This window comes from Arvicanthis niloticus, chromosome 15 (assembly GCF_011762505.2).
Source record: "Arvicanthis niloticus isolate mArvNil1 chromosome 15, mArvNil1.pat.X, whole genome shotgun sequence".
In the NCBI taxonomy this organism is placed as follows: Eukaryota; Metazoa; Chordata; class Mammalia; order Rodentia; family Muridae; genus Arvicanthis; species Arvicanthis niloticus.
The window spans coordinates 71,668,469-71,695,414 of NC_047672.1; the positions used below are offsets into that span (position 1 = coordinate 71,668,469).

The 26,946-nt window shown below is 42.7% G+C and overlaps 1 protein-coding gene across 1 annotated transcript in view; it reads left to right on the forward strand.

Annotated features, from left to right (window-relative positions):
* The window catches only part of Pus7 (pseudouridine synthase 7), a 37,958-nt gene that overhangs the window by 10,013 nt on the left and 999 nt on the right, over positions 1-26,946 (forward strand). Inside the window, exons 5-15 of the mRNA XM_076913184.1 lie at positions 3,304-3,345; positions 4,206-4,317; positions 7,975-8,052; positions 14,164-14,292; positions 15,257-15,382; positions 18,044-18,105; positions 18,855-19,015; positions 19,786-19,912; positions 21,043-21,144; positions 25,536-25,665; positions 26,780-26,871. Coding sequence (XP_076769299.1) covers positions 3,304-3,345; positions 4,206-4,317; positions 7,975-8,052; positions 14,164-14,292; positions 15,257-15,382; positions 18,044-18,105; positions 18,855-19,015; positions 19,786-19,912; positions 21,043-21,144; positions 25,536-25,665; positions 26,780-26,871 — 1,161 coding nt within the window. The remainder of the gene's footprint in view (positions 1-3,303; positions 3,346-4,205; positions 4,318-7,974; positions 8,053-14,163; positions 14,293-15,256; positions 15,383-18,043; positions 18,106-18,854; positions 19,016-19,785; positions 19,913-21,042; positions 21,145-25,535; positions 25,666-26,779; positions 26,872-26,946) is intronic.

The window sequence follows — 26,946 nt, forward strand, 5'->3', positions numbered from 1 at the left end:
CCTCTCGTGGATACATCCGGGGAGGCTGCAGGTGATGAGCATGTGGTCAGCAGCCACCCTGCAGAGAGTAAGGCCTTACTCTGCTAGTGTGGTCATGACGATGCAGATTGCAACAGGCACAAGCTATAAAGCTATGTGTCATTGGTTGCCTCTTTAAAGAGACCTTCATTTCTTAGGAGAGCCTGTGTTTTGCACAGGGATGAGGGAGTCTGTAGCCTTTGTAGTTTGCCCTCTTTCTCTTTAATACTGTCTCATCTTGTTCTGTTTCCATCTGGATTTTCTGTGCTTGTGTCACAGGCACCTTTTTGTTTGTTTTTGAGACAGGGTCTTACTGTGTAGCTCTGGCTGGCTTCAAACTCACCATGTCTCAAACTGTCTGGTCTCAAACTCAGAGATGAACATGTATCCTTTAATCATAAGATTTTGTCATCATGTGACGTGAAGCACCCCTCCCCATTTGAGTAACAGAATATTTTACTTTTCAAGGAAGTGCATTGGACTGGTGTTTGCCCAGAGACCTGAACCTCTCGGGCTTAAGGGCGCTTAGACAGAGGTGGGCTAAATCTGTCTTCTGCCAATTCTTCCTCCTCACAAAGGCTATTTTTAGGCTGAGATAGTCACTGGAGAGGCTGCATTCATCTTTTCTCTTCCTGTTCTCCTGTCCCCAGTTGAGAGTGTCCTGAAGTAAAAGTCGCCAAGGAATCAGAGAGAACAGGAATCTGGAGGCATCATCCATGGCCCTGAGAACAGAGCCCAGTGCCGGTGGTGGCTGTTCTCCTGGGCCCTTTGATGTTGGATATAGCAATCTTTAAAGCTTTTGATTTGTTTTGGAGATCATCCGCTGCCAAGCCCTGGTATAATCTCTGGGTTATTTGATATTTAGCAAAGTTTCAGCACTCCTTTTTGTTTTCATTTATATATCTTGGAGTGTCATGTAGCCCAGGTTGACCTCAAACTCACATATAGTGACCTTGAACTTCTGATCTTTCCAACCCCACTTCTGCCTCTTGAGTACTGAAGTCATAGCTGTCCACCACCACACCCAACTTAGATTTATAATATTTTTTAATTTTATTTATTTTTTAAATTTTTTTTTAGTTTTTTGAGACAGGGTTTCTCTGTATCTCTGACTGTCTTGGAACTTGCTCTGTAGACCAGGCTGGCCCTGACTCAGAGATCCACCTGCTTACCAAGTGGTAGAATTAAAGGTATGTGCTGCCACCACCACCTACCAAGATTAACAATATTAAACTTTTCCCAAGTAGAATTGTGCATTCTGAAACATAGACACATTAACTTCCGAATCATCGTGCCCAGTATCAAAAATAACCAGCCAGTAACCTAATCCAAAAAAGACACACTGATTTACCTATTCAAGCATGGTAAATTTTATAAAGTTGTTATAACAGTATACAAGCAAGTACTAGATTGATATTTTAGAATTATATGCATCCCACCACTTTTAAGAACTTGTTTTTTAACCACAAACTTAAAAAAGAGATCTGGGGCTGGTCATGGTAGCATGCTTGTATCATCTGACCTTTCAAGATAGAAAGGAACTGTGAGCTCATTCATGGCTAACCTGAGCTACATAGTCCAAAAGGGCTACTGCCTTCAGGGAGGGAAAACTTGTATGATATATACAAGTTCTGTGTACTTTCTGAAGTAAATGGTTCCCAGGCAGGCCTTTACCTACTAAGGAGGGAGAGGCACAGACACAAGGAAACTCCCTGGATCAGCTCCAGGAAAAGGCTCCAGATGTGGCGTGATAGTGGCTCAGAACCGTGCCCATCGCGTGCCCATCTCGGAGCAGCACAGGAAACCACTAATGCCTGTTTGCTTAACTAGTGTGGTATTGGAGGGACGAGACTGGAAAAGATTTTACACAGTAGGCCGAGACAGGAGGCGGCATACAGAGAGTGCTTGTTAAATACAGTAGAAAAACAAAGAGAAAGGGGAAATATGTGGGAAGGAGAAGACATAAATGTGACTTATGGCTAGAAAAGGGGGCAGGTGCAGACACAAGGACAGCCATACAGGTGGAGTGGACACTGAGAAGCAGAAGGCTGGCATATGGCTGCTTCGATGAAGATGACCTTAAATAAGCAGAGAAAAGGTTCTATATGCTGCCCCATTATGTTGCCCTCCCTAGGCTTCCAACATCTGCCTTCCTATTCACAGAACCTCTGGGCATGATTTCCCCCATTTCCCTTGTTAATTGGTTTCCCTCTGTGTAGGTCTAGAGTGGGACTTCATATCTTCCTGAGGTAGTACCAGCCTCGTGGAAATAGGAAACACTTTGCAGGCCTTAGAATTCTTGCAAATGTATTATAAATTAGAGTGCCTCAAAAATGTGGAAAATCACTGTAACCCCATTCAGATTTCGGGGTTAGGTGTACATTGTTTAGTGTTCCCAGAGCCTGGAGTTTGTATAGAGTCCAAAAGACAGACTCTTGCCTATTCAGAATAGTCCCAGTGCAGATGTTTACTCTTTTATATATTGAGTATTCCTAGAATGTGAATGTTTGCGTTTGTTAGTTACAGAGACCCTTGAATTCATGGTCTGTGCTTAGATCAGCTAATAGGACATGCGTGCTTGTCAGCAACACTCACCTGTGTCCTGTCAGGGGAGGAGACATTTGGGTTTGTAGTCTCACAGCTGCATTGTTTATTGCTGCTGCGCTCATCTGTGACTGCACTAAAAGCCAGTGGTTACAACAGTTTGCTCTGTTCTCAGGTTTTTAGCTTTTTATTATAGACATATATGTTGCTAAAGCAAGGACAGAACCTTGCATTCACTGTACATGTCTCTTAAGTCATTTCTTGAGTCTGTAAGTTGGTGAATATAGAAAATTAATAATCCCAGTGTCCAGATGTTAAACATTTCAGTGCAGCAAATTTATAAAACACACAACAGCATGTAGCAAAGCAGCAGCTTCTCATTACACAGCATTTCAGACATTGCTTTCTGTACTTATGGGGAAAAAAATCCATAGAAAAAGTCATTAAATATATAGACTTGAGGACTTGCTATATCCAATGGCTGCAGACAGCACAGCTTGGCGGATGGACTAGCATGCTCATCGTGAAGCGACTGAGACAGGAAGGCTGTGCCTAGAGGGGTTTCCTGGTTGTTTAGTATTTGCCTCTACCACATTCCACTGAAAGTCTGAGCTGCTATTGACTAGCACAGAACTGTTAGGTGCTGTGGAGTCTTCAGTCTACCGTCACCATGCGATCATGTGCATGCTCACCTCTAAAGCATGCTAACAGTACTATAAATTAAACATTGCTCTCTTCTGCTCTTTATGCTGTGCATTCGGACAGAGGTCAGAGCTGCGGCAGGTAAGAGTGGTTGGTGTTTCCTGTAGACAGGTGAAGTGCCAGTGTTGTCATAAGGGCTGAGTGCAGACAACTTGTCTTAAGGGTAGTGAGCTAGAAGAAGAATGAAAAAGATATTTCCATTCACAAAACCCTATGGAAATTGTGAGAAGTTCACTCAAAGAGCTGAAGAGGTCCTTATAGTATTTTTAATACTTTTCTATACATGAATATACAGAATGTTTCTATACATGACTCATAATCATCAAGAAGGAAGCTGATTTTTCTCTGCATCTATACATACTGTGGTGCTTTTCTGAGGTGGGTTACTACTTGTCTATACTTGTTGATGGTTCTTTACAATGTAGATGAAATCACTAACCTGCTACCAAAAAGTGTTTTTGCTTGACAAAGCCAGATGTTCCATTAACTTCTGTACCAGGAATGTCTTCTGCATCTGAACATAAAAGATTTCTAAGTTTGTGTGAAAAGACTTGTTTAAGGACAAAGAAAAAAATTTCAAAACCAAGGGATTCTTTCTAGTTGATTATGCAAAATCCTTTTTTATAAGTTTTCTTTCTTAGAGTTTTATGCCATTGAAACTAGATACACTCCTGAACAACCAGCTCTCCTCTGTTGGATAGTATTCATGAATACTTGCAGTGCCTGCAAATTGTAGTTTAGTTTTCTCTGAGTCCTGATTTTTTTACTCTAAGTAGTTTAAATCTAAATCTTGCATTGTTTAAGACATGTTTCCAGATTGTAGCATGATTGAAATATTCAGTTAAAAGAACGGTTCTAACAATTAGGCTATCCCAAGTCAGAGAGAGTTTTTACGGTATGTATATATGATATTTAAACTTTTTTTGTTGTTTGTTTTTAAGATCCAAGAAAACATTCTTGGCCAAAATCCCGGGGAAGTTACTGCCACTTTGTTCTCTACAAGGAAAACAAAGACACCATGGATGCCATCAATGTCTTATCCAAGTACCTGCGGTTAGTGTCTTGTTCTTGTTCTTACACAGAGTGGTAAGGAAGGGGTGTATTCTGTCTTTCTGTGAGAGTGCAAGGAAAAGAACAGGAATCAGAGATCAGTAAATGACAAATGATCTTCTTAATGGTAATGTTCTGGGAAGTACAGCAATCAACTTTTTAATCCCCATGCTAGTAATTCAAGATGAAAAAGGTCCAATGGCTATACAGGGTATGTGTATACAGGGTATGTGTTTTCCAGAACAGCCATCACAAAATACCAAGTATCTTAGACAGCAGAGATCAGTCATGGTTCTACCACAGTCCCAGAAGCCACAGGTTTCAGGATCAGACATGGTTCTACCACAGTCCCAGAAGCCGCAGGCTTCAGGATCAGAGTATATAGGGTTTTTTTTTCTTTTATGTTTTTCTTTCTTTTTTTGATTTTGTTTATATTTGTATGTTCAGGCATGGTCACTAGCCCTGTCTGTCCTAGAACCCTATGTAGAATCTACCCTAGAAGCCACATTGTAACCTGGTCATCTCTTTAAAGGCCTTGAGACTCTGAGATGGTGGGAGTCACGGCCTCTTGGAGTCTGAGGAGAGTGCAGGTCAGCCCTGAATACTGTACCTAATTAAATAACATTTCAGGTTTTTTTTTACTAACTTCCTGAAAAGAGTCTGTGGCTTCTCACCAGAGCCTTGTGTTTGGAGAGTGATGGCCCTTCTAATGATGTAGACAGGTGGAAATAGTTCCTCTGGGATGGACAGTTGTGCTTCTGGGAGTAAGCAAATACTCTGCTAAGGAACTTTTTTTTAATCTTCATATCAGAACTATACAGATCCCTGTTTTAGCCCTTGGTGTTTTAAATATAGAGTTATAGATTATATTTAAGGTAAAAATCATATTACTGTAAATTTAAATATTGAGTTATAGATTATATTTAAGGTAAAAATCACATTACTATAACATCTTGAAAACTAAAGCTATAAAATGTTTACAGAGTTACATTACACCTCTAGAATGTTCTCCCCCTTTACTGTCATAGTTTTATGTAACTTAACAAATTGTTTCTGACTACGGAGGAGTGCAACTTGTGTGTATTTTTTTTTTTTCCTGGTTACCTCATTCTGAACACCAGTTCATTCTCTGATAGGCACAGAGGCTCTGAATCAAACCCTGCTAAGAAGGCAGCTTCTTGCTGCTTTAATTTGCACGTTTATTTGTATTTTCCTCAATAAAGTTTCTCCTTATTCTTTTTTTTTGGGGGGGGGGTAGTGGTATATTCTGTAAAATACAATGTGAAAATGTTGATTTTTTTTTTTTATTCTAAAATCCTTTTTTTATTGGGTATTTTATTTATTTACATTTCAGATGTCATCCCCTGTCCCCTCCCTAGAACCCCCTATCCTATCCCCCCTCCCCCTTTTTGCTTTTATACCATTTTAATTACATGCAAGTATTGAGGTCAGTTCTAGGTTGAGGAACTAGCAATACAATAGAGGCAAATAGTCAAGGAACATGCAAGACAATAAACACAAATAGTCAAAGAACAAGCAAAGTAATAAACAAAATTCCGTGAACATTCTCATGATCACTGTTTCTAAGGGCTTATCAGGATGACCAAAATATCTGAGCCAACTTCCTTGTCCTAGCCCAAAGTCATTTTCATGTCTGAAGCCACTTCTTTATTCTAGCCTAAAATTTAGATTTCTGTATGAAATTACTTCTTTGTTCTAGACCAAGATTTAGATTCCTGCCTGAAATTACTTCTTTGCTGTAGCCTAATGTCATATTCCTGCCAAGCAGCCCACTTCCTTGTCCTTGGCCCATGTCAGATTCTTGCCAGGCAGCCCCCAAAGCTCTCTGCCTCTCCCCCTTTTGTTATTTAATAAAAAGACTGGCCCAGTCTTAGGTCATTCTGACAAGAATGCTTTTCTTGCCCATCATAGAATATGCATTATCAAAAGCAATGCACTTCTGTCTTAGGTTGGCAAGTTTCTGTACAGAATCTTACCCATCCTTGGCTTGCCAGCCTGTTAATTTAATAACTCTGTCTGGGGGTTCATTTTCAGGTTCAAGCCATGTACTTTGGCTGCCAACATGTTGATGTTGTTAAAGACAAGCTTTAACATGATGGGCAGGAATAAAAGTATTCCCAGGACAAAAAGGGCTAGCACGATCAAGCTATATATGCCAGTCTTGAAGGTTGACCAAAATAGAAATACTGACCTCAAGCCATGGGTAATTTTATCAGCAGTATCTACCACATCAATGCTCAGCAGAGGGTTGAAATTCATAAGCTCACTATGTAAAGTTAAAACATCCAGAGAGGTGTTAACACTCCAAGTGTCTAAACTTTTTCCTAATTATAATGACTACCACTAGCCGGGCAGTGGTGGTGCACGCCTTTAATCCCAGCACTCGGGAGGCAGAGGCAGGCAGATTTCTGAGTTTAAGGCCAGCCTGGTCTACAGAGTGAGTTCCAGGACAGCCAGGGCTACACAGAGAAACCCTGTCTCGAAAAACCAAAAAAAAAAAAAAAAAAAAAAAAATGACTACCACTGTAAATTTTACAACTAACGTGAATCCAGTGGTATTTGGCATGACACTCCAGATGGCTCCTTACTCTTAAGTTCTGAACTTCCTTCCAATAATTTGAATAGGATAAAGCATCAATCCGTTCTTCCAAATGCCTATCTAAATCCTCTTGTACATTCAACACATAGTAACATTTTTTGCTAAATGATTAACAAAGGTAACTATCTTAACTTCTTGTGTCAAAGCAATTGCTGAAGCAGTGGTGCTAGCAATGAATGTAATTAAAGCTGTTATACCAGCAATAATCAAGCCCACTCCCCTCTTGCTTCTGCTCATTTCTTCCAGTCCTTGCAAGATATTTTTAGAATACCAAGGTTCCGTGATACTCAGAGGTTGATAGGCCTCTGTAACTGACATGCCAGATTTCAAAACACTAAAACAATTAGAAGGTATACAATCAAAACAAGTTACATTAAATACTGTAGAAGAAACTAAAGTAATTTTAACTTACAATTAAAAGCCTTAACACATGTGTTAACACCTGTTTGAAATCCAGATTCTGCCCCAACTTTATCTCTTGCTAACATAACATAACCGTAGCTAGCTTCCAAATATGTCTCTGAGAATGTCCAGAACCAGACTTCCAACTGAAGACGGTTATATCCAATATTGGATTGATTTCTAGACCAGTCCATGATTGAGTCCGAATAACTGGTCACATTTAAGAACAATACAAGAGTCATTATAACTTCTCTTTTTGATTCTCTGTTCCACAAGGTCTAAAATCTTGAGTCAAGGCAGCTTGTCCCATCAGGGGTATAGGTAAGCAATGGTGGGTCAGGAACATATGTCCAATACAGCTTCCCAGCCACCCTTGTCAGGGCACTCAGCAAGCTCACAGATCAGCATCCAAGTTTGTCCCGGCATCAGCATGTCTCACCTGTTGCTCTGGCAGCCACCATGCTCCTTCAGCATCCTACACTCCTGGGTGTATTAGAACTCCTGGGAGTCCAGCCTCCTCTGGGTTTTTCTCCTTATTCTCTTAATGTGTTAGTGTATGTATTTTAAGACTTAAGTTATTAGAAATGTGCTTTGGTTATGGTATGTGACTTCACATTGCTTTGTTTCTGTCTCATCAGGGTAAAACCAAACATATTTTCCTATATGGGAACCAAAGACAAAAGGGCTATCACAGTCCAGGAGATTGCTGTTCTCAAGTAAGTGGAGCACCCTCCCCAGTGCCTGTCCAGGCTGACAGGCTCAGCCTTAGCTCTGCTTTACCAAACTTCCCACTTTCAGCTTTATATTGTCTCTCTGCCTTTAAAGTCGCATAGACATATTTATTTTTCTATGTGGGCATATGTATGTATGTATGTATGCGCACAGTAGCACATTTGTGGAAGTTAAGGACCACAGGAGGAAATCCATTCTTTCCTACCCTGCGGCTCCTTTGAATGAGACTCAGAGGTGGCAGCAGATGCCTATACCTGCTGAGGCAGCCTGCTAGCTCAGCTTCTGCTTTTTTGTAGATACTATTTTCTACTTTATTTTTCTCACCCTGAATCTCTCTCTGTTTCCTAATCTATCAAACATGGTTTGGGTTGTTTGTTTGTTTGTTTTGGGTTTGAGGGTTTTTTTTTCTTCAGTAATTTAGAAAGCTATTTGCAATAGAGTCAAAAGAATTAAGTATGTCTTTCTCTTGTGTATTAAATATGAACATGTGTCCTTTAATATTCACCGAGGAAACAGTGAGTAAGAGCTTTTGCATGTACATATACAGATGGAAAGATGGCCCCTGCTTTTGAAGTAATTATAGAGCAGGACAGACAGATGAGTAGGATCCTGCTGGAGCAAGATGAGCTTCAGTCAGTCTGAGGGCGAGCCCGGGACTTACTATGAAGGTCGGTCTGCTCATTGTGAGATATTTAGCGGCCTCTCTGATCTCTGTCCTGTCCGTATGACAAGCACATAACAAGCCCCTGCTCCTCTCTCCAGGCTTGTCTAGCATGCCCTGAAGGCGGGCCGGGGGCAGAATTGCCCCTGGGTAAGAACTAACAGTTTTGATTCCAGAAGGTGTGTTTCTCAGGGTCTGGGGGTGGGGGGGACTTAGGTTGTTATCTCCAAACTAATAAAATACCATATATCAATATTAGAAAAACCTGTGGCGCACAACATATTACTGCCCTCTGAGTAGCTTTGTGGGCTTGTAGTAAGAAATACAACTTCCTGTGTGCCCCTTCAGCAGCATGCATGCTACACTTTGAGTCATGCAAAAAGCATGACATCCACACAGGAAAGACAGACTTCTAGGACATTCGTTATTTTTAGGTAAAAAGATGCTGCAGAAGAATGTTAGATAAGCAAGATCCCCGAGGCTCAGAAGAATACCACATCTCCCCTTCCTATATTTTTATATGCAGTTTTAAGTGTGTTGGTGTGTGTGTATGCAAGGGGGGCATGTCATGATATCATGAGAGGGGAGGAAGATATCTTAAGAGAGAAGATGGAAATGAAAAGAGAATGTAGAAATGTGTGTGACAAGAAATCCTATTTTGAGAAGGTTTGGAATCTCAGCAAGAATTGGGCATGCAGCAGGGTGCAAGGCCTCAAATGATATACATCTATACAAGGACATAAGGAATCTCTGCCAGTCGCTGCATGCTAAACTAAAGCGGGGAGATGGGAACACAGCCAAAGTGGATTCAGACTATTAAGGAAGGGAAGGGAAGAGAAAGGGCGGGAAAGGGAAGGAGCAAGGGTCCAGCCTGCTATGTACCCTAGTCCCTGTCTTCCTTGACCTGCAGCAGCGGCACATTGTCATAGGAGTACCTCTCCATCACGTTTACTGGGTATGAATGAAGATGCTTTGTTTGGAATGGGGGCAGAAGAGAGGCGTTGCTAATTTGGGGATTAAAAACATAATAACTTTTAAGCCAGGCGTTTTTAATCCTAGCACATGGAAGGCAGAGGCAGGCAGAGCCATGTTCTGTGGACAAGGTCAGCCTTGTCCACAGAACAAGTTCCAGTACAGCCAAGGATATACAAAAAAACCTTGTCTTGAAAAACCAAAAAATTAACAATAATAATTTTTTTGCATTTTTTTATTCGATACTTTATTTATTTACATTTCAGATGTTATCCCCTTTCCCCATCCCCCGCCTCCATTAATCCCTTATCCCATCCCTCCTCTTCTTTTTTTTGCTTTTACGCCATTTAAATTACATGCAAGGTGAGTTCTAGGTTGAGGAAACAATAATAACTTTTAAACTGGGCACTGAACTCCCTTCCTCAGCCAGGGTTTGATGAAGGCACTGCTCTGTCCTCAGAGCCTGTTTGCATTTCCCTGTTGACTTTTCTGTTGACTTTTCGAGAAACTACAATCAACATCTAAATGCTGGCCTTTAGAAAGCACTTGAGGCAGTAGTGGCGCATGCACTTGGGAGGCAGAGGCAGGGGGATTTCTGAGTTCAAGGCCAGCCTGGTCTACAGAGGTTGAGGCCAGCCTGGTCTACAGAGTTCGAGGACAGCCAGGGCTACACAGAGAAACCCTGTCTAGAAAAAGAAACAAACAAAAAGCACATGAGGAGCTGTACTAGACTTGTAAATGCTGGCCTCTTGAAAGCATGTTGCACTTATCTCAAGGATACAGGCTACACCCTGCACTTGCTTAATGGACCCACGTGGGGTCAGTCGGCCTTTTCCATGAGCACTGGTGAACAGGATGAGCCTGTTCTGCCGCACGGGGGTTGATCAGTCCTGGGATAAGCAACTTTTCTTTCCAGCTTCTTGCAACTCTGATCTACCTCGTAATTTCACCTCTAATAAACTTTGTAATCTCAAACTGCCATGTTCAGAGTGACTTGCTTCCTTTCTTGCCTGCTCCTGTCTGAGCTTGGGCCAGTATTTCTTGGGCTGTTTTACTAAAGGGTTCTGTATAACAGGTCAGTTAAAGTTTAAGGTCAGCTTAAAAACAAGATTGTCACACATGAATTTACAACCAAAAGTGCTTGCTCTGCACTCCCCAGAATTGGTGAAGTGTTTCCAGTGAGCACCTTTACCTTTAAGAACTAAATATAGCTCTGAGCTTTTGCTGCATGAATCCATTGTGTGTTGGGGAAGAGGATGTTATTCGGCTATAAAAAAAAGAGTGAGATACCAGTATATCTTACAGCATAATAAGCTTAAGATTGTTGCATCGTTGGGGACATTGTCCCAGGCCAGGAATTCTACCATTCTGTAGAGTGAAGCAGGAAAATAGCAAGTTTGAAGCCCACCTGGGCTGCCCAGGGTGACCCTGACATTTAAAACAATAAAATATTACACTAAGTAGTCAGGCATTTAAAAAAGAAATCATTATTTGATGATTTCTTTTCCATTTACATGAAATGTCCAAAATGGGGAAATCTGTACACAAAAAGAATATTAACAGTCACAGGGAAGGTTAGAGGCCGTGGAGCCAGTGCTGCCTGGCTGGGATTTCTTTCTCAGGTGGTGGAAACACTGCACACATTGTGAGTACATTCTGAAAACAGCTAAGAGGCGGAGTTTTATGTTTTTAGAAAAGGACAAGGCTGGGCACTCACCTTGAACCACACGCTCTCTCAGGAGGCAGAGGCAGGCAGATCTCCAGACCAACCTGATCTACGTAGGGAATTCCAGACAGCAAGGCTTCATAGTGAGACCCTGTCTTAGCAAAGAAAGAAAAAGAAGAAAAAGACAACCATCAGGCTCTTTCCTGGCACTAGTAAGAAGCCGTCTTCCAAAGTCACGGGATAGCCAGGCTCGCAGCGTGGTTCTTTTTTGCCCCTGTCGGTTGCTGTTGCTTATTTTTATTTTATGTATTCATTCTGTTCCTCCTCTGAAACACTGTTCTTTCTCTGGCAGTGTCTGCTGACTACAGAGCTCCATCAGGTCCTCACTCTGTTTATGCGGAGCCTCTGCTCTTGTGGGTCCTTTTCGACTTTCAGCATCCTCCCTCCACACAATTCAAGGGCCTGCCGCAACTTGGCAGCTGGAACCCCCTTGCTCCCCTGCTCAAGCTTGCCCTGGTTTGTGTGAGGCCCTACTGCTTCACCTAGTACTGAAATAGCGTGAATTCCAAAGCTCAGATACTATATAGATAATTTTTTTAAGCTGTGTTTTATTTGTATGTGTATGAATGGTTTACTAACCTCTGTGTATGTGCACTGTGTGTATGCCTGGTGCCCATGGAAGTCAAAAGAGGGGTCAAATCTTCTGGAAATGAAGGTACAGATGGTTGTGAGCCACAGTGTGAGTGCTGAGGATCGAGCCTGGGTCTCCTGCAAGAGCAACAATCGCCCTTAACCATTGGCCATCTCTCCACTCCCAGGTGAACTTTTTTTTAAGTTTTATTTTAATTTGTGTGTGTGCCCTGTGTGGGGCACCTTCAGCAGCCAGAAGAGGGCATCAGATCCCCTAGAGCTAGAGTTGCAAGTATTTGTAAGTAGCCTGGTGTGGGTGCTGAGATCCTCAAGCATCTTTGATCCCGGAAGAGCAGCAAGTTCTGAGCCACACCTGCAGCCCTGTGAAGGGGAATTCTAAATGTGTATATACATACACAAATGTACACACACACACACACATAAATGTACACACAGATACAAATATGTTGGAAGCTACTGGCAGACTCAAGCCAGGCTCACCCCCTAGACTCTGCCATTTGACAGAGTAGCTGTCACTTCATAGACAATGGACAAATTAAAACCCCGCTCTTAGGCACTGAGGTGTATTATGTTGCCTTGTTTCTAATAATTGAAAACTGGAAACAACCAGTCCATGATACAAACTTAAAAACAATTAATAGATAAATAAATTGGATTCTTGGAGCCTAGATGGACCTAAGGATGCCATTTGTACTCGGGTTAATCCAAAGATACACATGGAAACCCTTCAAGGTGGTGATGTCAAGTGACTGGCACAGGGGTGAAAACACTGGCAAGCGAGCACCTTTGATCTGTATATTGTATTTTGAGGGTTTGGGGTGTTGTTTGTTTATTAGGCAGAGTCTCATTGTGTAACCTTGGCTGACGTGAGACTGGCCCTAGGCTGACCAGGATGGCCTTTTTATAGCCCTTACAGGGGCTTTTGGCTTTGGTGGTGGTGGTGTTGTGTTGTTTTGTTTTGTTTGTCTTATTTTATGTGCGATTATTCTGCCTATGTGTGCACAGGCTTGGTGCCTGCGGACATCAGAAGAGAACATTGGGTCTGGAACTGAGGTTCCGTGTGGGTGCTAAGAATCAAACCCAGGTCCTCTGGAAGAATAGCAGGTGCTCTTAACCACTCAGCCATCTCTTCAGCCCTGACTATGGTTTTCGTTTTGTTTTAATAAAAATATAAAGTTTAGCATTTTCAAAATTTTTATATATCAAAAACATGAAGCCCTCTGAAATAAACATCTTTTGTTATTTATATATTTATATATTTGTTATGTTAATATTAATCTTATTTCAAAGCTACCCAGGCAGGAGGCTAGAGATAGTTTAGCAGTAAAGAGTGCTTGCTGCTCTTACAGCGGACCTGAGTTTGGTTCCTAGCACCCACACTGGGCAGTGTATGGCCTTCTGTAACTCCGGGTCTAGGGGTATCCAGTGACTGACCTCCGGGAACACCTGTACTTATTCACATACACACATGCGTGCATATACATAATTAAAAATAAACTAAAGAAAAAACCTGTTAACAGCAGCCAGTGAGGAAGGTTATGGGGTAAAGAAAGAACAAGACTTTTCAGTGTGCTATTTGCTTTTCTGTGTAGATTTTCTGTCGAGGAAGACAAAGGACTTTCTAATGAGACAACTCTAACAGCATGGGAAACTGTATAAAACAGCAGGGTGTGCAGCTGTATGAGTCTAGCTATACATATCTTCAGTGTGCTTTTAAAAGGATGAGGAAATACAAAGATCTGGTGCTTTTCCAGGGAGGAACCAATGAAGTTTCTTCTCCATGTTTTTGTATTTTCAAGGTTGTTTTTTGGTTAAGAGTTTGCAGCATTTTTCTTACTAGCCCAGTTGGCTAATCTTCAGTTAGAGACCATTCTCTACAGTTATGTGGATTGCTGTCCACCAGCACCGGAAGCTTTGCCATCTCCTACCCACAGAGAGTAGACACCTCCACAATTTACTTCCGTGTTCTCCTTGGTGTTAAAGCCTCATCCATCCCATACCGCTGCTATGCATGGGGATAATCCAGTGGGAAAGGGAAGCTGTGCCAAGCTACCTCCTGCCGGGCTCCCTGCAGTCACAGCCCTGGTGTGCCCTAGTCTGTAGGAACTCATGCTCCTCCTTCCTCTGCTCCTTTTTTCTTTAAAGGATAAGTGCACAAAGACTTGCCCACTTGAATAAGTGCCTGATGAACTTTAAGCTCGGGAACTTCAGCTATCAGAAAACCCCTCTGAAGTTAGGAGAGCTTCAAGGAAACCACTTCACTGTTGTTCTCAGGTAAAGTACAGCAGTGGGCGTGCAGACCTGTGGCAGGGATGGGGTGGGAGGAGTGCAGAGCCGGGGCTTCGATAGGAGTACAGAGTAGGGCTGGTATCAGGGCTCCAGGAGTCAGTCTGTCTGCACATGTGCTAATTGGGTACGTGGTACCTGGGTCAGCTAGAAAGGCGAGGAGAGCAAGGCCTGTAGGTGTGAGGAACAAATACTGTGTAGTATTTTTCCTGATAAATGGCCTTTGTCCCTCCCTGAAAAGCTTCCCATGGCCTTCAGAAACATTGTGTCCTTCAGATACCGACTGAAAGATAGAGTCTGTGATTTGATTTGTATGAGGTGCCTAGAATAAACACGTTCGTAGAAAGATTAGCTCTTGCTTTGGTAGAGAGTTAATTGTTGGTATAAGTTTCACTTTGGGATCAGGCATTGTTGCACATGCCTGTAATCCCAGCACTCAGGAGGTAGAGGGAGGAAATCACAATGCCTTCAGCGTCAGCCTGGTCTACATGGATTGACCAGGGCCTCCATGTATAGCAGGAGTGTGCAAAATGAGTGAGTGAATGAATGAGTGAATTTGGAGACAGTGCAGACATTTGGGAACTACATAGTGGTAGATGCTGCACCACATTGCACATGGGCTTCATGCTATAATAATTGGTATTTAAAGCTGATTGAAACGAGCTGGACGATGGTGGTGCATACCTTCTACCCCAGCACTAAGATTTAAAGCACAGAGGCAGTGGAATTCAAGTGGATTCGAGGCCAGCCTGGTATACAAAGCAAATTCCAGGACAGCCAGGGCTACATAGAGAAACACCTGTCTCAAAAATTGTAAATTTATATTATCACATTAATGAACCAATAAAGTCCTCAGGAGGGAGATAAAAGATGAAATGTAGAAGCTTATAATGTGCACCATATAATGTGTTTGGCTATCCGTTTCTTTCCTTGGTAATTTGGGTCTCTGCAGGAATATAACAGGAACTGATGAGCAAGTGCAGCAAGCCATGCAGTCTCTAAAAGAGACTGGCTTCATCAACTACTACGGCATGCAGAGATTTGGGACCACAGCTGTTCCGACGTATCAGGTTGGAAGGTCTGTATTCAGTTTTCTAACATTTACCTTTTTATCTTTTTATTTTAGGTTTTTTGTGCTTTCTATTTGTTTATTTGTTTTAATTTTGTTTTATTTTGTCTTGTTTTTTGAGACATTGTCTCACTATTTAGCCAGAGCTACATAGTGAGCATGAGGACCTACCTTCAGGTCCCCTGCACCTACAGAAAAGCCAGGTGTGGTGCCACACTTCTATGACCCCAGTGTTGCCAAAGTGGATACAAGTGCATCCCTGGATCACTAGAAGCTTATGTATAACACACACACACACACACACACACACACACACACACACACACACACACTCAACTCATACAGATGCACAGACCCAGTGGAAAAAGATGTTACCTAAATTTAAATTTTTCCCTACTATTAACAGTCTGTCCGGGGGTGGGGGGAAGTCTCTTAGCTTTTGGAGTTTTGTTTGTTTGTTTTTTTTATTTTCAATTTTTCAAGACAGGGTTTCTCTCTGTGTAGCCCTGGCTATCTGGAACTCACTCTGTAGACCAGACTGCCGTCGAACTCAGAGATCTGCATGTCTCTGCCTCCCAAGTGCTGGGACTAATGGTCTTCTCTGTTACTTTTTAACAGGTAAGTGGACACCGGTAAAAAAACAGGGTAACACAGATCCAGAGTACACAGACCCAAGGCGTCTGCACTGTAATCTCTCTTAACACATGATTCATCTTTCATCTGCCCTTCCCCCGCCCTCTCAAGAAAACTCTAGAAGATATAATTAGTAATGTGGAATTTAAGAGCTTGGTTCACATTTAGATAATAATAGGAAAGCCCTCCAGGGTAAATTAGAGTAGAAATCTCATCAATAAACACTCGGTTTCATAAATGTCCAGTGGGAATGCCACTATACAGCAGAGACTGCTACATAAAGTAACTGTCCTCACAGGAGCTGGCACACTGCAGTACACACTGAGTGCAGTCTAAGAGCATTGTTCATGGTTCTCTCTCAGCACTGACAGGTGGAGGCTACACTTTGGGAAGGCCGCACAAATGCACTGGTTAAGGGCTGCACAAGCACACTAGTTGGACGACAGTAAAAACAGTTTTCTCTAGTGCAGCTTTTCAACATCAGGTTGTATTTGCTTGTATGATTTTACAAGAACCAAGAGCTTGGTCTGCCATGTGGCACCTTTTTCAAGCAGTATTGTAAAAGAAAAAATGGAAATATTTCTAACTTAAGGCCAGGCAGGTACAGTGGCGTCCAGGACAGGACAGGACAGTGTGGGCAGCAGAAGGACTCATCTGCTGATGATGTAGAGAAGGGCAAAGAGGACAAAGTTTAGGGCTAGAATAGCCTAGGCCTGCAGAGTGCTTGCGTAGCATGTGCAGGGGGAGCCTAGATGAGATCTCCAGCACCTGAAGAAGGAAAACCCACCACGCTGTCTGGAAAATACACAGAAGTATAATGAAGATGCTGGCTATTGTGGGACAGAGCATGTAGGGAAGGCTTGTATCAGCCTGTTCTTAATATTTTTAATTAATTTAGCAGAAGCGCAGCCATGTGACCTATAGTTGTGTATCCCAAACAATATTAGTGTAAATAATTGCTCAGTAAAGTGTTGTCAGACTTAACCTGGAAACAGAAGTTGCAGAGTATCCCCAAAGGTCAGCACAAGTTAGTTCAGATTTTCAAATTACTTGTTTTCACAACAAATAGTTGTCAGACTATTTCCTACCTTCAGAGAACTTACTGTTATCCGCATAGGGTTTCTCAGCATATAGTTAAACAGAAAATTAGTTGTATCCAGAGTATATAAAGGCAATATATGAAAAGCTGTGTCATTGACCCAAAGGATTACCCTTACCTTTCCTAATGTTTTTTTTGTTTGCATGTTAGTTACCAATTGTAGCTGGTTTCATTGTTTCGTGTGTGCACATTCAGTGGTGTTCTTCTGCGCACCTCTGTCCTCATGCCCACCCTTTCCTTCCCTTTTACTTGCATGTGTTCTGTGTGTCCCTGGAGTTCAGTAGAGATCTTTACAGGAGCATGGTTACCTCATCGCTGAAGAGAGGTCGCATGAGCCCACTCCGTTCTGTGACAGGGTACTGACAGGCCCCCATATTCTGGGGAGCTTGTGTGAATAATCACAGCTGCTGAGTGCTAAAGAGTGCCACCGTCTGTCCTGCTCAAAACTTAGCTGTCTCCCCACGCTCCCTCCAGCTTATACGTTCTTTCTACCCCCTTCCTCTTTGGTGCTCATTGTAGGTGATGGTGATGGTATTCATGTCCCATATATGACCAGGCATTCACAAACAGAATCCAGGTCTTCAGCAGAACAGATAAAATAATGTATGTGTGTGCATTTGTGGGGGTCGTGCATATTAAGTGTCATGCACATAGAGGCCAGAAGGAGGCAGCAGGCCCTCTGTAGCTGGAGTTACAGGCAGCAGTGTGCGTTGGAGGTAGGTGCTGGGAATCCAGTCCTCTGCATGAGGAATAAGCATTCTTAAGAAGAGAGCCATCTGCCTAGCCCAGAGAAGCTTTTTACAGTAGGTAGTAGCCACTGAATCTATATCATCATTTTACTGCATACTTTTACATTTAATAAACTAAGAAATGTCATTTTGAGCATATAAAGCTTATAGTATGCAACGTCAACTAATGTAAATACTGTTTAATTCTAGAGCAATTCTACAAAATTCCTGGACAGAAGTCATGGATTTAATATTGAAACCCCGCTCTGGAGGTGAGAAAGATTTCTGTAAAGATAAACCACATAGAATATATAGCTAGACATTCATGGGGTCTCCTTAAGTGCAAGTTGTTGTTATTTTAAAGTTCTTGATTTTTGTATATTCAAAATTTTAATGCTGTTTTATTTTCATGGTTTTGCATGTGGGATTGAATTTTTAAAATCTGTATCCTAGTTTTAGCTCTTTATTCGGGCATGGTTGAATGTACTTGAAGTAAATTAATTTCTCTGTGGTTACTTCAGATCCTCTGACTTATAGGAAACTTATTTGTATGGCTGCTTTGCTAAAGCGTAGTATAATGAAATACACAATCTTGACAAAATACCTTGAGGATTTTTTTTAAAGTTGATTAAAATTTTTCCAGGAAATTTCTCTAAAACTACACTGTGAAAGAGGGATTTAACTGGTAGTTTTTAAAATTTTAAAATAATAATACTTGCTTTAGGTAACTTCATTTGCAAGCTAAAAACATGTTTTTATTTTTAAAGAAAGCATTAAACTTGACAGGACAGGGGCAAGAGAAGGAGAAATTGGATTAGCTGTGATAATGATCAGTATTAACTCTGGCTGATGACAGAGCCAGAGAGAAGTACACTCCTGCGGTTCTGTGTGTTTGCTTTGGGCGACTGTGAGATTCCTCGTTGCATGGAAATACTGTCCTGGTTTTAGGTTCCCTATGAAGCATGTTGAGTGACGTATGGTTTCTGTTGGAAAGTTTGATCATGGCCTCTCTCTCCCACAGCTGAAAAGGGTTACTTGGTGAAATGCAGAGAAGAGTGGGCCAAGACCAAAGACCCAGCCTCTGCCCTCAGAAAGCTACCGGTGAAAAGGTGTGTGGAGGGGCAGCTGCTCCGCGGACTTTCACAGTATGGAATGAAGAATATAGTCTCTGCATTTGGCATCGTGAGTGCAATCTGGGAAGCCAGGCGGTGACTCAGAGGTGGTCAGTGCTTTTTAAACATAATCCTAAAATGATCTTGAAAGAACAGCAAATAAGAATCCTTAGTGGTCTTCAGAGGAATTTACTAGGATGTGCCTCATTCTGATCCTGAAAGCATTGAAGTGGGAAATGCTGGCAACGTTTGATGATATTAGAGGCACGTGAAAGTATCTGTGGGAAATACTTAATGTAGCCAGTGGGATTTGCGGTGCTCAGAGTGACCCACTGAATGGTCATTTCTCGTAAAGCTGCAGTTTACCTTTGTGCTCATGTGCACGGGCATTTACTTGAGCACACAGGTGGAGGTCAGGACAACTGAGAGTCCATTCTCTCTTTATCTTGTGTCCCTGAGGATCAGACTCAGGTAGTCGGGTTTGGCTACAAGTCCCTTCACCCCCTGAGCCTTTCTTGTGGCCCTGTTGTACAATCATGTCTTGGTCATGTCTGCATTGGAGCCTTCAACTGCCCAAGGAAGGCGGTTGGACAGGAAGTGGCTAAGAGGCTGCCAGTGTGCTTTCAAGTAAAGGGGAGCATATTAGTAAACAGCCCACGAGTGTGTTTAATTCAAGACCCCTTAAAGTGCTTTCCCACCGAGCCGCATTCCCAGTCCCACGTCAGGTATGAAATGTGAGTTTCTTGTGATAGAATTACCACGAAATGAGCAGAATATCTGGGAAAATAACACGTTAAGTGTTCAGAATTGTTCCTTTGTCTGTTTCTCTATTCTCTGCAGATACCGAGAAACAACCGCTTAATGTATATCCATAGTTATCAGAGCTATGTGTGGAACACCATGGTGAGCAGGAGAATTGAGGAGTATGGGCTGAGGCCTGTGCCGGGAGACCTCGTTCTCAAAGGAGGTATGTATGGCAGGAAGCACTGCTGTCATGCAGCTGACTAGGACTTGGATACTTTATCACAGTGTTTTAAATCCAGTCAGGTACTAGTTAAGAAAGAGATGCATAGCAATTGGGAGACAGAAAGGCTGCATGGGGCCAGGCTGCTAGTTTGTATCACCAGTGAAAAAATATGTATGTGTTTTGAAAAAGCAGCTAAATCTGGGCCTCCAGCTTAACTATAGCAGAATAATTTTTGGGCCAGAATTGGCTAAAAGTCCTTTACAAACATGAATCAGTCTGGGTCTTCAAAACATGTCTACTCATGGATGTGTCTCAGTGATGAACACCAGCCTGGAGCTTACTGCACTGGTGAGCATGATAGAATGGGCTAAAGCATTCACAGAGGAAATGCTTGCCAGGCCATGGTAGCACTCAGCACTCAGGAGGCAGAGGCAGGATCTCTGTGAGTTCAAAGTCAGCCTGGTATATAAAGTTAGGTCCAGGACAACTAGAGCTACAGGGAGAAGCCCTGTCTTAAAAAGACAGGTTGAGAGAGAGAGAGAGAGAGAGAGAGAGAGAGAGAGAGAGAGAGAGAGAGAGAGAGAGAGAAGCAAGTTGAATCTAGAGCTTGGCTCAGCTGAAAAGAGCACTGGCTGTTCTTCCAAAGGAGCCAAGTTCAGTCTCCAGCATCCACATGGTGGCTCCTAGCTGTTTGTGACTTCACTTTCAGGGGATCCAGCACCCTCTTCTGGCCTCCAAGGTTCTGTGCATGGTATACAGACAGACATGCTGGCAAAACATCCATACTCAAAAAGTAAAACAATGTTTTAAAAAAAGAAGGGCTAATATCCTGTGGCCTATGACACATTTACTGTGTGTCACCTTACAGTTTGCTGCATTGCTCTGTCACAGTACTACTGGGAAGTGTTCTGATTTTTACGAGATTTAGCCCCTTGCTCAAGGTTCTTCAACTGATTTTAGAGAGAGAGAGAGAGAGAGAAAGAGAGAGAGAGAGAGAGATATCTAAACGTCCTACTCGTCTGCAGCTGGACACTCTGTCCTTCAGCTCACCTGGACATGTATAATTTTTAGGAACCTGAATTCATGAGAACTGCCTGTTCTTAACCTGCTGTCTGCTTGTGGATTTGCAGCCACGGCCACCTATATTGAGGACGGTGATGTTAATAACTACTCCATTCATGATGTGGTGATGCCTTTGCCTGGTTTTGATGTTATCTACCCCAAACATAAAAGTAAGTTTCATGGGCCAGATGGTTAAGATAGTGTGATGTGATTGAGCCAACAGTAGCCAGGATTGAAAGCAGAGGGGGAAAAATTAGTACTTGAAGCTTTCTTTCTAGCACATTTTCTTTGTGAGTTTGAGGCTAGCCTGGTCTATAAATTGAGACCAATCAGGGCTACCTAGAGAGCCCCTGTCTAAAAATTAAAAAAAAAAAAATGTGTATGTATGTGTGTGTGTGTGTATATAAATCATTAAACGTATTAAATATATATTGCTCAGATACATTTTTTATGGTGAAAGTCTTCCAGGAAGGAATGTATTCAAGAGAGTACTTTAAGTTAGAAGCTGCCCTCTGCAGTGTCATGGGCCCGTGATCTCGGGTGCAGAGGCTGGAAAATGGCTTTATCCTGTCCGCTGGGTGCCAGTCTGAGAAGATGAAATGAAAAGTTAGGATGCTCTCCACTACATCCCATTCTCCAGACGTTTGGGCATTACTGTCACCTTTGTCACCTTTGTGGATGCCCACAGTGGTAGAGGGAGGACTTGTAGCTTCTGTGGTTTGGGATTCAGAAGCAGGAAAGAAGCCTCTCTGAGCGGTTTGGAAAAACTGACCCCACATTTACAGCACTATTGTCCAGCGCTAGCCTGTGGACAGTGTAATTTTCTGTTAAAGTTTTTCTTGGTCAAAGGACCAGAATTCTGCTTACTAATGTCACAGTTCCTGAAATTTTCTAAGTTAGAAATGATTAGGGCTCAAGTCCTTCTTGGGTAATGGGATACCTCTAGCCAGGGTCATAGAGTAAGTCACCCACGTGGCTCTGCTTCCAGTGCCTATACTGGATGACTTCACTGACGAGAAGGCAGTGGACGGCAGCCAGAGAGGATGAGGAAGGTAGGCAGGGACCGTCTGCTTCCCTTAGAAACGACCAAGGAGAGAGTGCAAGCCGCTAAGGCTGATGGTTGCCACAGCCACCATGAGGGTCCATTGATTTTGCCTGTTCCTGAGGTGTTTGTTTCCTTTTTCTGTCTGATGCAGGCCAGAGCACAAGTATGGCTTCTCTGATACTTTGGGCTTCCTTACTCTGTCTCTGAAGGTCCCTCTCCCTCCTTTTTGCCATGTGACTGACCTCCATGCCTGACTCAGATGGCGTACCTTTCTCTCGTCCTGCTCTCCCCCTCCTCCCTCCTCTGGATGGCTGCTGAGATCTGCAGCTTGCCCTCGAGTTTTTCTTTTAAACTCTGATAAAAATCATCCTCATGCTTTTAAGCAGAGTAGGGGACTTAAACCTCTGTTTTCGTCAAGATCCTCCTGGAACAGATAGCATAAATAGATGGGAGAGGACATTTGTGAGAGCATTGGCTTACTTGATTATAGCCACTGAGAAGTCCCACGCTATCTGTGTGCTAGAGAAAGAGCCAGAAAAGCCTCTGTCTGTCAAGTTGTTGCTCTGTCAAGTCAGGAGCTTCAGGTACAAGAGCCTAAGGTCTACACGTCGTGAAGTCCCGGAGCAGGAGAAAAATCGTCTCTGCGGTCTGGGAAGAGGGAGTTCATCAGCCTTTCTTTGCCTTTCTGCTCTGTTCAGGGCATGTCCACAGCAGAAAACAAACAGCTCACACTCAGGCACTGAGGGAAGCCAAGACAGGAAAGCAGGCAAGGACACATGCAGGAGCGGAGGAGAACTGCTTACTGGATTGCTCCCTCTGCCTGCTCAGCTACCTCACTTAGACAACCCAGGACCCAGGGCCAGGGGTGGGTGACACCACCCACAGTGGGCTAGACCTTCCTACATTAACCAGCAGTCAGGAAAAATGCACCAGTCTTGCCGCAGTCCAGTTTGATGGAAACAATTTCTTAGTTAAGGTTCCCTTCTCCCAGGTGACAATCATTTGTATCAAGGTAACAAAAGTAATTGGTACACCAGGTGTCCATTAATTGAGCTGATACCCCAAGCCAGCCATCATAAATAAGAAAAAGACTGTTGCTTCCTCTTTCTTATTCCTCTCAGTACCTGGAACTTGGCTGGTTCTAATAAGAAAGTAAAGTTAGAAGAACCCTTGACAAAGCCATCCATGAAACCCTGTAGTCATGGGCGCGACACACCCTACTAGAGGTAGTTAAGCATTTGGGCCTATGATGTGGGTACATCTAGTACCCAGAAGTCCTTGGGGTGTGGTGAGGCTGACGTTTTCCTTTGTCCATGTACTTCTAACATTCTGATAGCTGACTTGAATAAAGAAATGAGTTGACTGTATTTCTGCTTCTTGTCATACTTGTAAATAGTATAAGATGAAGTTAATGTTAGTAATAGAAAAAGTAAGAGTCGCAGAAATGATCGACTATAAGTCCTCATAGTCAGGCCCAGCAGTCAGATCTTCAGACAGGAACGCACTGGGGGAGCTGGAGCAAGGTTGTTCATTAGAGGCTCCTGAGCTCCATAGCAGAATCTAGAGAGATGGCCCAGGAGGCAAGAGAGCAGGTTAGGTTTTGTTTTTTCCCAGAGAGTAGTACACTAATTAATTAATCCCAGTAAATTGCAGAATAAAAAATGATATAGAAACCTTGGCATTTCTTGAAGAAAATACCTTTTTAAAATTATGTTGACTTGGATTAAAGTTGAAGGAGTTGTGCTGGAAATACATAGCTCAGTGTTGGAGGACTTGCCTGGCATCTGTGAGCTCCTGGGTTTCATCAGTAGAGGTGAAACGTGCACGCACATGCGCATATACACACACACATACCATACACACACACTAAAGCAAACAAACAAAAAAAATCTAAGGAGGTGTTAAAAGATACTGCTACCCAAAGTATAATTTGTCGACCTATGTCAGTTTATAGTATATTTCATCTGAAATATCTTTCTTTTTTAATTGGATATTTTATTTATGTACAGTACAGATGTCATCCCCTTTCCCCATTTCCCCTCCCTAGAACCCCCTATTCTATACCCCCTCTTCCTTTATGCTTTTGTACCATTTTGATTACATGCATGTAATAAGGTCAGTTCTAGGTTGGGGGTCTAGCAATACAATAGATGCAAATAGTCAAAGAACAAGCAAGGTATTAATTAAACCCAGTTACGTGAACACTCCTGAGATCACTGTTTCTAAGGGCTTATCAGGATGACCAAAGTATCTGAGCCTACTTCCCTGTCCTAGCCTAAGGTCATTTTGAGCTTGTTAGTCTTCCAGACAACCTAAGTTCAGTTCTCAGCACCCACACCAGGCAGTACACAGTTCCCTCAACTTAACCCTCAGGGATCCATCACCTCTGGCCTCCGTAGGCACCCACATGCACGCACATACACGTACACACAGACAAACATTTGCATAAAAGAAGATGAAAAATGCTTTTAAATCATGAAAACAAATTTAGTTTGATGGTAACTTAGAAAAAATTAAGGCCCAAGAAGGCTATGTGTGGCAGCTCATACCTTTAATCCGGACACTCAGTGGGTGTAGGCAGGAGGATCACTGTGAGTTTGAGGCCAGCCTGTCCATGTAAGTTTGAGACCAATTAGGGATACATAGTGAAACATTGTTTCTAAAAAGGAAAAAAAAAAAAATTAAGGGCCAGCAAGATGGGTAAAGACACTTGCTGTATGACAGAGCAAATCTGGTAACCTGTGTTAAATCTCTAGTACTCAAGAAAAATACCACCACTAAAATGTAGTCCTCTCACCTCCACATGTGCACTATGCCCGTGTATAGAGCGACTCTCTTACAAACACACACTCTCTCACTCCGAGCTAGGTGTGGTGGTCCATGGCTTGGGAGGCACAGGCAGGTGGATCTCTTAAGTTTGAGGCTAGCCTGGTCTACAGAGCTAGTTCCAGGATAGCCAGGACTACACAGAGAAACTGTCTAACAAATAAATAATTTGTAAAACAACAACAAAAATAAGGAGTCAGGAGTTACTGTTGAATCCTCTTATCCTCGGGCAGAAGGAAAATGTTGAAGGAGGGACGGTTGAAGGAGCCAGAGTCAAATGAAACGCCTGACAGTCCCAGTGCTTGTGATGTGGAAGACAACTAACCTACCATGTTCCAGAGAAGTCAAGGGCGCACACAGGAAAACAAACCTGTTTGCAGTAGGAGGGACCTTCTAATATGTGCCTCATATAATAGCCCCTCACAGATGAAGTATAAGGGAATATTAGAAAACTAAGTTAGCTTGGAAACTTTATGCCACAATCCTGTGGCTGGTTGCATACATTAGACCACAGGGTGATTGAAGTAAAATTTCTAGGCCTGATTACATCACTAGAGTTAACTAACTTTGTTGGGGCAGTCTGACCAGACTTGCCTGATAATGATATTTCTAGTAGTGTTAGTTGAACGATAGTTCAAGGTAACCTGCTAACAGACTTCGTTCCAGTTAACTGTTTGTGTTTTGCATTAGTTAGCGAGGCCTACAGGGAAATGCTTGCTGCAGACAACCTTGATATTGACAACATGAGACACACGATTCGAGATTACTCTTTATCAGGGGCCTACCGGAAGATCATCATCCGGCCTCAGAACGTCAGCTGGTGAGTGAGAACTGAAGCAGAGTTGGGGTGTTCTTTAGAATCACAAGTTGTTGCATTGTGTGTGCGTGTGTGCGTGCGTGCGTGCGTGCGTGCGTGCGTGCATGCATGCGTGTGTGTGTGTATGTGTGTGTGATCTAGGTTTCTGTGCTCAGAACATAGACATAATGCTCCTTACCTGTCACCTGTCCGTATTGCCGCTGCTACCACTCAATGCCACCGGTTTTTGTTCTTTTAGTGCTCAACAAATTAGAGTTGGCTACAATCATACAGTGAAAGTTACTTCTCTTACATTTTGTTGGAATCCCTGACTTACTGAATAGAGTCACAGAAATGAGCTTTTTTGCCTTCCTCTGTAAAACTTCCATTTGTTTCTGGAGCTAGAAAGATGGCTCAGTAGTTAAGAGCACTGGCTGTTTCTCTAGAGGATCCAGGTTCAATTTCCAGCACCCACATGGCAGCTCACAATGGTCTGTAACTCCAGTCCCAGGGGATCCACACCCTTTTCTGACCTCCTTGGGCACTGCACTCCTGATGCACAGACACACATGCAGGCAAAACATACGTACATACAAAATAAAATTAGAATTAAAAAATATATTTTAAAAGACACTTTTGATATTTATACTATTTCCTCAAGTTTTTTTTTTTTTTTAATCTTTAAAACAAAATCCTGAACTAGTTGCCCATTTCCAGGAAATTCTCTTTCCTGCTTCTTTTTCTTTTCCTGGGATGAAGTTGGTAGAGTTTACAATCGTCCACACTCTGGAGAGCAGTCCCTCTCAGAGAAGGGGAAGGCAGTGGTGTTCACTGTGGAGGAAATGCCATGGTTACTTCCACCTTGCCTATACAAAGTGACGCCTACCATTCTAGGGAAACAATCCACACCCTTTCCACAGACCAATGCCATTTGTCTTCTATAAAGCACTGGCGTGGCAGTTGTTACACATAAAATCTTCCTCTTCTGTTCCTGGGGAGGCCTGCCAGTCAGCCTGTATGCTTTCCTTGCTCAGCAGATGGGGACAACGACGAGCCTTGTGCTGCTTCTGATGTTCATTCATGCTCACCTCTCTGTGTTTCTGATGTTCATTCATGCTCACCTTTCTGTGTTTTGAAGGGAAGTTGTTGCATATGATGATCCTAAAATTCCACTTTTCAACACGGATGTGGATAACCTAGAGGGAAAACCACCGCCAGTCTTTGCTTCTGGTAAGTCAGCACAATGGGAAGTGTTTTCTTGTGGGTCTGTGCGTGCAAATCACACATATAGGAAGTTCAGAGGAC